The sequence below is a fragment of the Salvia splendens genome, chromosome 6 (assembly GCF_004379255.2).
Source record: "Salvia splendens isolate huo1 chromosome 6, SspV2, whole genome shotgun sequence".
NCBI lineage: Eukaryota > Viridiplantae > Streptophyta > Magnoliopsida > Lamiales > Lamiaceae > Salvia > Salvia splendens.
The window spans coordinates 4,519,929-4,532,048 of record NC_056037.1 but is presented as its reverse complement, the minus strand read 5'-3'; the positions used below and the strand labels follow the sequence as shown (position 1 = coordinate 4,532,048).

The 12,120-nt window shown below is 34.5% G+C and overlaps 1 protein-coding gene across 1 annotated transcript; it reads left to right on the top strand.

The window, feature by feature from the left end:
* Positions 1-1,118: 1,118 nt before the first annotated feature.
* On the top strand, positions 1,119-11,481 carry LOC121806525 (multisubstrate pseudouridine synthase 7-like). Its single transcript, XM_042206590.1, has 20 exons — positions 1,119-1,331; positions 2,159-2,237; positions 2,321-2,518; positions 2,607-2,824; positions 3,429-3,501; positions 3,706-3,762; positions 4,209-4,288; positions 4,357-4,419; positions 4,529-4,616; positions 5,364-5,466; positions 5,564-5,667; positions 6,783-6,856; positions 7,985-8,049; positions 8,706-8,887; positions 9,498-9,565; positions 9,696-9,756; positions 10,317-10,354; positions 10,526-10,594; positions 10,679-10,982; positions 11,200-11,481. Exons 1-20 carry the CDS (start codon positions 1,150-1,152, stop codon positions 11,224-11,226), a joined length of 2,133 nt encoding a protein of 710 aa, XP_042062524.1. The 5' UTR covers positions 1,119-1,149; the 3' UTR covers positions 11,227-11,481.
* The last annotated feature ends 639 nt before the right edge of the window (positions 11,482-12,120 follow it).

The window sequence follows — 12,120 nt, the reverse complement described above, 5'->3', positions numbered from 1 at the left end:
GGTGTGGGTCATGAATAGTGTAGAGGTTAGATGAATTGGAGATGGAATGAAGATAACGTTATGGATGCTCTAATATTTGCGTGACAAAATAGTGGGAAATAGCAATATTAATTTCGTGTTGGAGAAACTAATCATGGAGTTGGATACTTGAGCTCGCATCGCATACAATGATAGCTCTTAAATCCATAAATATATACTAATGAATCTTCATTTTTTCTAAAATATTCCCTTCGTCCGTGAATAGGAATCTCGGTTCACTTTTATCATAAATGATAATAAGGTCTCACATTCTATTAATTTTTTCCACTCACATTTCATTTAAAACTAATATATATAAGTGGAACTCATATTCCACTAACTTTTTCGACCCACTTTTCTTAATAATTTTTAAAACCTGTGCCGCCAAAGAATGAGACTTCTAGTGGTGGACGGAAGGAGTAATTAAATGTGAAAGTTAAGTGATGTGAAGAAGCAGGTGGCGCGATGAGGATAATTGCTGAGAGAGCACTAGCTAGCAACAAGTGAATCGAAGGATACAAAGATTTCCACTACAAAGATCAATCGAAGGATATGTGATTTTGTTGCTACAAGGAACGTGGAGCAAACCATAAGACGTGACGTGACGTGATGGAGATCGTCGAGGTCAAACAGTAGTTGGCGATTTAGAATATTATGAGTTTCTCGAGCTTCAAGGCATTCAATTGGACCGGGAGCTTGTTGGGATTTAGAGAAGAACTAGAGATACACATGGATTTTCTACGCTATGCATTTAGCTGTTTATATGGTAAACGTCTATTTTTTTCAAATAAATTATTTATATTAAATGTTTTTTCTTTTATTATTACCATTGCTTAAATTATTTACTAATCCATTTCACCAACATTGATACACACCCCACTACTAAAATTCACTTACGCGCCACCACTTCGTATTAGCGAAAAAAATTTAAATTTATAATTTATCATCGAATTAACAAACTGAAATTCTACCAAGCTATAGTCATTTTAGATTTTTAGTGACATTTATTTTCTCTTTTACTCCATAATTTTCCACGCGCTTCATAGTTCATATGCGTATAACTTTTTTTTTTCTTTCTTTAGACTTAGTTTGAATTTATTTAGTTTAAAAACAAGAGTTATTAACTGCTAAATGCTGAGGAGTCCAATTGCAAAATCACTGAAAAACATTAAACCCTTTCTGAAAATCTCGTCCTCTCTAAAACCCTACTCCCACCTGCCGGAGATGAGCATGAATTCCGTCGAAGAATCTCAAGTAGGGATTCTCTGCTACATTTCTCAACTTCCCGGCTTCCGAGGAATTCTCAAGCAGAGGTTTCTTTCTTTTTCTAATTTTTGTTGAGTATTACACTGCAAATGCACTTTAACATTATCACATTGCATGTTCACATCGCAATAGGTAAAACAGGAGCTCACTAGCACCCGTTATTGGGATGAATATTGATTACAGTTATACCATTGATTATTGTGATTCTTCACTGTTACAGTCCCATTTGAATCAATGTTATGGAGAATTTAATTATATATATATGGCGGATCCATATGTATATGGCATAGTGTTGTGATTTACTCATTTCGTCCTTGTTTACTGTGATGGATAAAGGTAGATTATCAGTAGTCAATTAATTAGATCGTTTAAATCTGGGTTGGAATGACTGGATGGATGATATGTATCCACTTAAAAGAGATGGGATATGATCCATCATTTCGTCGTTGTCACATGAGAAGTAAACATGGGATGGATTACTTGATTTTATCATATCAAACCTTATATCTACTAAACCGTCCACCACCCTAAATGTAAACCAGGCCATTGATGCTTATTGTAGATGAGATAGTTTGAGCAGTTGCTGAAGGTGGATTGGCAATTATTCCGTACCAGAGAGGCTTATCATGTTTAAATACATTGACCTTCTGGATTATGTTTCTTGTACTCCAATCAACAATACCTGCTATTGTTGAATTGTGGTTTGATTGCAGAGCTACAAATAGAAATAAACTTTGCATTTACTATTATGAAATAAAACTGAATGTCATCACCTTTTCATTATTCATCTTTTAAAGTAAGTGGGTTCGCTTGAATTTTATGCAATTATTTGCAGAAGCTGGTATAACTGTGTAACTTTTGTACTCCTTTTCAGATATTCAGATTTTATTGTAAATGAAGTGGGTTTGGATGGAAATGTTATTCATTTAACTACACTGGACTCTCCGTTGGAGGTGTGCACTTAGGTCTTAGTTATTCATGTGAAATAATACATGGAAGAATATGCAGTATACTGACTTACAATTTCATCTGATAGATTGCAGTGGAAAAGAAAGTAGAAGTAACTGATTTACAGGATAGAGATTATACCAAAGAGATAGAATCGTTCAGAGTTCTTGCTGGCGATTCTGATGTTGAGAAATTGAAAAAACTCACTGATCAAGTTGTTTCAGGAGTTATTAACGATGATGAATCTATTGTTCTTTCTCCGAGCTCTGAAAAATCTCATCGAACTGTATGATGATCAAATTATGCTGACTTTAGTACATCTGAAGTTTGATATGTCACTCTTTTTTGTTTATTGAAACACTATTTTTTTTCAGGCTGTTCATAACTTCTTCAAGGAGAGAATGAAATTCCTTGTTACTGACACAGTGGATGGGCCTGATTCTTCATCGAAGTGCATTCGTGTGCGAATAAATTCAGGAAGTAATAATGGCAGGGGAAGGAACTCCAGGAAAAGAAAAAATCGAGATGATAAACCATATGATTCTAGAGGCTCTGATAGTAGTTGGCCAGAAAACCTTGGCAAGTTTCTTAGGTGATGCCTCTTCTATCCATTTTATTTAACCTTTTTAATGTGTATAATACATTAATGTATGGCTGACTAAAAATGTCTGATCTTGCTTTTGTATCTCCAGAATCCTTCATAAAACTGGACAATTGGCTTTAGAAAAGAAAATATTATATGGAACTTATGTGATTAAAGAACGATAACAATATGGCAACTAAATGTTGAAGTTTCATGAGGGAGCGTGACACTTGAAAATCAATTTGACAGTAGTTATTATTCTGGGTCTATGAGTTAGATTAATAGGGAAATGCAGAGTACCATCGTTGAAGGTGTAAATGATATTTCCTTTCACCCTTGTCACATGTTAAAATTGAGAAAGCAAATTATGCTTTTCATAAAGTTCATAAGTGGAGGTAGTTGTAGTAGTAAAAGTAGGGAATAATACTAAAAGGATTGAGATGTAGATTTCTTTTCTCCAAACATGTGGCCAATGTCCGTTTCTTTTAGTGAGTTTGTACTTCTGATAGTTGGATGAAAGTAAGCTATTTATCAAAAAGCATTGTATCCCCTAAAGGTTATAGCTCCTTGTAGTCATGTAATTTGATTATAGGAATTGTTATTACATTCACAGGTTTCATCTTTACAAGGAGAACAAGGATACACAAGAAGCCCTTGGGCTCCTTGCTAAGATGCTTGGCAATAAGGTACTCCAGTTATTTGCTTTAGGGACTTGGAAGTTGCTGTACTACTTACTAATTGCTTCCTTCACTGCTTAGTATTGATATTATTCATCATTAGATTGATGCAACATCTGTTCCATGATCCATCTATTTAATTTTCTGTTACATTGTTTGCTTCCTATGACGTATAACCTGAAATTTTTATGTCTTGCAATTCCTGTTTGGCAGCTCAGGTCCTTTGGTTTTGCTGGCACAAAGGATAAACGTGCAGTAACCACTCAGAGGGTATTTTCATTTATTTTATTCTACTCAATATAAATTCTTCAGAATTTGTTATATTGATACTCCTTGTCCCTATCTCAACCTAAAAAAAGCAAACAAACCAACAAACATTTTAAATTGAATCCTGGTTGCTAGTGATGGAATTAGTACAGTTTCATTTTTTCCTTGTTTTTGTGGTACGATGATTTGTCATAATTGATCTTGCAGGTAATTGTCAATTTTATTGTCACTCTGTCCAACTCTTCAATAATTTGGAATCTATTGTGATGAAATTACAGAATACAATGATTTTATGAATTGAATCAAACCAAAAATTCTGATTTCTGAAGATGTAGTGGATTTGGAGAATTTGAGTGCCTTAACTTTCTTTTTCAGTTAGCCCTGTTAAGGTTCCAAAATGTTTATATACGCCATACTCTGTTTATGCTTTGATTTGTTTTTGCATTTAGGTTACCGTTTTCAAGCAGCGGGCAAGTAAGTTAGCTGCACTTAATGAGAAATTGATTGGTATTAAAGTTGGAAACTTCTGGTAAGTGCATTGCAATCGAATGAGTATTGTGATTTTGTACCATTATGATTTATTTATTTTCTTTATAGCCATGTTAATGAAGGACTTGTTCTCGGGCAACTCCAAGGAAATAGATTTACAATTACATTAAGGTGATCGTCTTGTTAGACATGAAAATGTAAATATACTGATTGTGTTATAAAATATGCGGATATGCATGATGAATCTACATTTCAATGTTTCCACTTCCTATTTGTGCAGAAGCATCAGTGCTGAGAATGAAGATATTATTAGAGCAGCTGCTACTTCTTTAGGGGAGAATGGATTTATCAACTATTTTGGTTTGCAGGTTAATGGATCCAAGGATTCTCTCCTACTTTAAGTTTAATTCTGTGCATACTGTCAATTTTTTTATTACAGATCTGAGAGCAGTTTTAGGCCCCATAACCATAATAGCATATGGAATATCAATCACGTTTTGACAAATCCTACAAAGGAGAAACTTCAGCTACTACCATATATTTTAACTTATTACATCCAACCTTCTAGTTACCCCTGTCCATACTGTTGGTGAAGAATATATGCTCTGTCTAAGGATTCATGTTCCTAATTCTCATCAACCTATCAACCTAGATACGCTGATTTGAACCAACCAATGCATTTCAATGTAGGTGACTGACAAAACCCACTCTGGAGTTTGGACTCTCAGGAGCTACCAGAAACTTGTGTGTTCCTGTTATGATAGTTCACATGCGCAATACAAAATAATCTATCTATCTGCTTCACTGTTCCCTACTCTCTTGACATGATAATATCAAAGTCTCTCCTATTTTACTTTGTGGGCCTGAAGGATATCCCACTTTGAAGCATGAATTCCTTAAGCAAGCCTTTTCCTTGAAAAAAAAGCCGGTAAAAGACATTATTATCAGTTAAGTGATAATGTGATATTAGCTTCTCTCGACCCTTGAGATCTCAATTATGCCTGCTTATATCTATGACTTAAGCTCTCAACTTTTTACCATGGATGGTGTTTCTGCTACATGAAGTTGAAAACTGTTTTTCTGCATTAATTGACAATTGTGTTTGGTGTTTACAGCGCTTTGGAAGCAGTTCTATAGCAACACATCTCATTGGAGCCGCATTACTGCGAGGGGAATGGAAAGCTGCTGTAAGCATGATTTTGGAGCCGCGAGAAGGAGATATCCTTTTGCATTGCTGTCTTATTTACATATTCCTGGAAAAGAATGTCCTGGTTAAATTGTTGCATGTTGCTTCTTGACTGCAATATTTGATCACAGAAGGATGCCACAAGACAGATAAGAGAATATTACAAGGAGAGTGGTGACAGTGAGGGTACTTTAAGGCAGTTACCAAGATATCTTGTTGCAGAACGTGCTATTGTAAGTCCTATATTGTGCATCTGACACCCTATTATGGCAATGTCATCCAACTATGTTTACATTTAAATGCCACCTCCTGAATCAACAAAAAAGGCAAGTAACTTTTTTCTCCAGAGCAAATGGGAATTGAAAAGCACCAAGCTTGATGACTTAGTAAGGGAAATGAAATGATACCTGGGAATACCTGGAAGCTTTAAGACTAGCATTAGACACCTTTGCAGCCCTGCCGGATCTTCTAAGACCCTGGCTGATTAGGCTTGCTTATTAACTTGTACACACTGATTAGAAGCTTTACAGAAAATTCTTGTCTCGTGCCCACTTATTGTCAGCTAAAGAACATTCACAATGCCCCTAAAGGCTTTGGAACTTGCAAGGTGGATCTAAAAGGTTTATTCAGTTTTATATGTTGCATCTTGTTTCTTAATGCAATTGTTACCGTAGAAAGGATATTGGTGAAAAGTATGGTTTTTCTGAGGTGGATTATTGACTAAAAACGCACCAGATTTATCTGTATGCTTTAAATGAGGTATAGGTTGAATAACCTGGGACGACGTAGCACTTATATGAGGTTCAGGATGGTCTCTGCAACAACATTACAACCTCAAAATACCGTCTTCTTAGTATATACTTTAAGGGGTTCATGACCTACAAAACCCTCATAACTTTGATATCCTGAAACATCTATACTCGTTACAGATGCTGTACGACTCATACCCATATTGAGTTGTGATGTTATCGTCACTCATATATGGCTCCTCAGATTGAGCATGCCTTTTGATCACCGCATTTTATTTGGCTGACTTCACATCAAAGTGCTCATCTTTGTATATTCTCATGTTACATACATGTATAAAATAGTTCAAGCAACTATGGATAAGCCATTTTAGGTAAATTTCAGGTAGCGTATGCTTAAAGCTACAATGTAAACTTATGTCTGAAGCAGCACTGCAGCAGTTTTAAGCTTTAAGTCGTATTAACTTATTAGCTATCTATATGCTATTCTGCTTATGCTGGTCAAACTATCTTGTTCTTCTCTTTGACTTGATTGAATCATACTTCTACGCTTTGAGTCTCTATCTGTTGATCGTGACAAACTACATTTCCTTGATATTTAGCTGCAATGCTTCCAAAAGTGTCCTGGGAATTACTTACAAGCTTTGTTGGCAATACCTAGGACATTGAGAATGATGTAAGTTTTATCATTGCCTTCATGTTGTTTTTTGCTATCAGCATTCGTCTTTGCACTCTATGGGTTTATAAATATTGATTTTGCTTGCTTTTAAGGTACTTAGTTGTGTTAACTAGGGTCATCAGTAGATTATTTAGATAGAAACCATATGTAATGGTGTAAAGAGTACCTTATGAGCTTTTGGTTTGAAGATAAAAAGATTGAGACTCACAGCATCATTTACTCTAATAAACTGATTAATGTACAAAATTTTAACTCCTAACCTAGGAAGCATGGAGTCGAATATGAAATACGTATGATACAATATGGGGACGTAAATACGTGGACCCGGGGGGCATTCTCACGCTTCATAGCTCCTAATTATCACTTCAGATGATTAAATAAAAGGTTAATCATGTATTGTGTCACCTACTTTTCGTGTTTTCTAAAAAAGGGTTTCAACTGCTTGACATAATCCGGAACCGGATTCCTACTTCTTAGGTGGATTATAGTTTAATTGGGGTGGATTTTTTTATAATTATATATTATGTCCCCAACTTTCATGTTTTCCTTAAAACCCCTCAATTTGAGAAATGTTTGATTTATGTACCACTAGGGGTGCACAAAACATGAGTAACCCTAAAAAAACAAATCCACCTTAATTAAACTACTCCTGTAATCCACATAAGAATCTGCCATATTTACTCATCGTACCGTCGCTGAATTATGTCAAGTTAGACACAACTCAATCTTTTCGCTTAGTTGGGGATTTGTTTTCTTGAAACGCTGGTAGTTGGGGACACAGCAAGGTTAGCCCTTAAATGAATTCTATAAATTATTGAGTTGCAGTCGAAAGAAAGAAGAACCATTGTCAAGGCACCTGGCAATTAGAATTCCATTAATTCAACGCAAGGCCAATTGTCAATTCTGCTAATGAATTTTTATTGAAAGTAATGTTAAAGTGCTAAATGTTGATGATTTGATTGTCCTTTTATGTTGATGTTTGTGTTAAGCTGTTGTAAGAAAATTGATGGTACATACTTGTTGACTTGTTCACATATTGTTGATTTGTTCTGTTAAAACGCTTCTGTAGTTAAATCCCATTCTTCCCACTTAGTGACGTTGTGTGTACTGTTTTTCAACTTTCAGGTTTGTGCATAGTTATCAGAGCTATTTATGGAACCATGCAGCGAGTATGAGAGTTCAAAACTATGGTATGCAGGCTTTAGAGTTTTCTGTTATCTCTTTCTGTAAGGTGATTTAGTAGACCCATCTTCATAGCACTATTAATTAGGATTAAGAAAACACCTATACAAATTTGTGACATTAATGGTTCCAAGTTAATATTGAACTTAACTTAAAACAAAACTTAACAGCCATCTCCTTACTCAAAACAAGGAATCTTGGGGACTACAATGTAATCAAGCAACAGAAAATGTAAGTTGGGAGTTTTAAGAGAAAATGTAAGTTGATGACATTTGCTGGGAAAACGGGACACTAGTCACACAATATGATGAACCCAGATTTTTAAACTTAATCTACTATATCATCTAGTTAGATCAGTTATAAAACTACGTTATAACACTAAAATTATACTGTGGAGTAGTACAATATTGTAATTGATCAATAAATTTTAAAAGGTGTACAAAATTAAATTTAAATCAAACCAAAATTAGTTGTCTTTAATTCTACTATGTGATTCTTCTCTTCACACTTGATCTTTCAGCAATCTTTGAAGTCTTGTGTCTTGTACTTGATCTTCAATCTTCATTACAAATTTTGGGGCTTGATTATAATTTTACTTGCTGGGGAAACGAGTATACCTGATATTAATTTCATGATTCTTCTATGGCATATAAAACAAATGCAGGGTTCAACCAGGTTGTATTGGGTGATTTAGTATACTGCAAAGAAGAAGATAATGACAAAGAAACATTAACATCTCCTTTGGAGTGTGAAGATGATGCTGGCGATGATGATATACATATTGATTGCACTATTGAAGACATACCAGTGGCTGATCTTTCTGAAGTAAAAAATGCATCTGTTAAGGTATTGTTCTGCAAGTATATCCATGCTAGATTTAATGAGTATTTTAATCTGAAATTAGTGAACATGGCTTCGCATACGTGTAATCTGTTTGTTGAAATCTAATTTTCATCTGATTTTGGTATGTTCAGGCGAATTGGGGCCTTGTTACCTATTAAACTCTAACCTCGTCTTATTTGAAGCTTATTCCTATTGATGATTTAAGTTTTGGACTATAAATACAGGGTTTGAGAAAATAACAGGGAAACTGTGGTTAGGCTCTTAATTTAGTAAATCACTCAAATTAGTGTTCATAATTTGCTTCATTATGGTATAATTATGCACATTAAATATTTAGTTGAACTCATGTTTACTTATACTATGAGTCTGGCTAATATAATAGATAGGAACAGTGCAACTTTTGTTCCGTCTTTCAAATATTTTAGTTTTTTCAAACTTCCTGTTATATTTCGAAAAAAAGTAAATATTCACACCCTTCACAAAATAACATGGGATAAAACTAAAAAATACTGAAGTATGTATAGGGCGCAATAAGTCCGGTTTTTTTTGTCAATCAGTAGTACTATGAATTAATCATGATAGAGAATGTGTATCACTTCCTTCTTATGTACAGGTTATAAGTGAGGAGGATATTGCTGCTGAGAAGTATTCTATTGAAGATATTGTCCTTCCTTTACCAGGGTAAAGTTTGGCCAGCTTAGACCTAGAAAATTAGAAATCTTTGATGATCTTTTCTCAATCACTTAAAAATCTCCCAATTCAATGGGGCTGATATATATGGCCGCTTAAGCTTCTATAATGCATTCAACAGGTCAAGGGTGTCTTATCCATCAAATAAAATTGGAAAAATCTATCATGACTTGGCGAAAAAGGTGAAGTTTTTTACTCTTTATCCTGCCAATTGAATTCACGTGGATTACAAGTGACAGGCGTGTATAGATGGAAATATGTAGGTTTCTTCATTCCTACTTGGAACTGTATAGCTAGGGTATAATTTAAAAAGGTAGTAGTACTTGTATTCTGAGAATAAGTATAGTAAGGATAAAAAATTCATAGATAAGAAACTATGCATGAGAAAAGCAATGAAAAGGACAACCAAAAACAACAATTACTATGTTTTGTTCATACGTAAATAAGTTTATAGAAATATAAAATTAAACTTAAACAGTTATAGGTTTTTGTCACTTTTGTTAAAATATAAGAATATATTTTATTGTTATATGTATTTTGGACATCATGCTAGATAGTAGTATGATTTAAGTATTTTAATTTCCATTTTTACAACCAACTGATTTTTCTTTTGATATGTCATATGTAAGTGTAACAATCTGCCTTATAAAAATTAAAGGTGTATAGCATGAGGCAATACTAGTTTATAATAACTCTCTCTCGTATGCATTATCTTATAAATCTCAATGTGCTTCCCTATCAGGATGGTATCAGCTTGACGGAGAGTGCACACAATTCAAAGTGAGTTATTCACATGATTTTAAGTATTGAATCTCGTAAGTGTTTGTGGGTTCTGCAACCTATACCCACCAAACACATATTTCAATTTTCGGTAGTACCTTTTTTTTCTCGATTTTTAGATGGCTTTCATGGATTACTTTCACCAGTCTACATTGCTTGCTGCTTGTTTAGGGAATTTTCATTAACCAATATGACTGGAGCATATAGGCGGGTGTTTCAAAAGCCCAAGGATTTTGAGTGGTATTCTTGACTCTCGTCTATACTCCTTTTGTAGTGCTGATGGTCTTCTCGATTTTTTTAAATTTTATTGTTCTTGCTCTGTAGGGAATTGCTCAAGTACACAGATCCAAATCTACCACTGGCCGAGACAGATATGGACGTTATTGCCAAGTCACGTGCATCCAGGATTGTCAGAGATTCGGATGAAAAGGAAAATCCTCATGGTTGCAGACCAGAGGCAGAAAATTGCAACAATGAGACCAATATATCAGCAAACATAAAAGATGATACACAAACTGAGACCTCTGAGTCACAGGAAAGCCAGACAGCCCTCAAGTTGGGGTTTACCCTCCCAGCTTCATGTTATGCAACTATGGCCATAAGGGAGCTGCTGAAGACATCAACCTCGGTATGTATCTAAGATTGTGCTCGCTCATCACCATGCCAATTAATTTGTCGAGTCTACATCCATGCAATGCAAATCATGCTCAGTATCACATGCAAAATTCTCTCATTCATTCATTCATTCATTCATTCATTCATTCATTCATTCATCCAACTGATTACTTTGGTACCTCTGGACCATGTTGCATAGATAAATCATAAAATACATTCCCTCGTTGCAGGTTGCATTTCACAGGGCGCTGAACTAAACCATTCACGTCCGAAGCCAATTCATTATTCGCTTCTTGATGGAGTCCCTGGCTAAAGATATGTTCACTTTACTTGCTTTTAATTTATGTTGTATGAATCAGGAATGCCAAATTTTGAATTGTTTTGCTTTCTGTCAACCTCATTGGACATCAAAATGATGAACAAAACTCTCAACCAACTGATTCCATTATGATTCTGCCCCTATCAAATGGAATGAAGAATATGATTTGGTACAAAGGTTTCATCATTTTGAATGATGCTCCATTTTGTTGCTTCATGAATTAGATACTCCATTTTTTATGCATCACTGATTGTCTAATGCATCACTGCAGAAACTAATAATAACAGATCTATTTCTGTACTAGGTTTACCTAATTTTTGTTAGCAATGTAACGCAGAGTTTACCCAATTTAGTAAATCACTCAAATCGAGGTTCATAATTTGCTTCATTATGGTCAGCTTGATTTTTTTTTCGAACCTCTTGTTTTCTTCTGGAGAAATGATGTCTCACTTTTTATTTTCTCTTTTTCTTAATTGGATTCATATAAACGTACATTTATAAAATTTATGTATGCTCTATCATTTTCATTGAGATTAGTCCCCACACTACGTTTGCATCAGAATTCAGTCCTTACATGTTCATTAATGAGTATTGAATTTTCACGCTTTTATAAGTAATCAACATTTTTCCACAGTGATCTCATCTTGATTCTTGTTGTGAGTAAAAAAAAGTAAACGAATTTGTTTGTTAGTATTAGAATTGTATGGATCCATGTATGTAATTTTCTTCTCTTAAAGAAAATTGTTATCCTATGTCATTTGAGCACTAAACTAAAATATTTGTACGAAATTCATTTAATTAACACCCATTGCATTACATCTGTATCAAAATG

Excerpts from the sequence above, each read along its gene's own strand:
- LOC121806525 (XM_042206590.1), top strand. The coding sequence starts at position 1,150 with ATGCTGAGGAGTCCAATTGCAAAATCACTGAAAAACATTAAACCCTTT. Across the intron at positions 3,763-4,208 it reads GTGCAGTAACCACTCAGAGG|GTTACCGTTTTCAAGCAGCG; the intron begins GTATTTTCATTT and ends TTTTGCATTTAG. Across the intron at positions 10,595-10,678 it reads AAGCCCAAGGATTTTGAGTG|GGAATTGCTCAAGTACACAG; the intron begins GTATTCTTGACT and ends CTTGCTCTGTAG.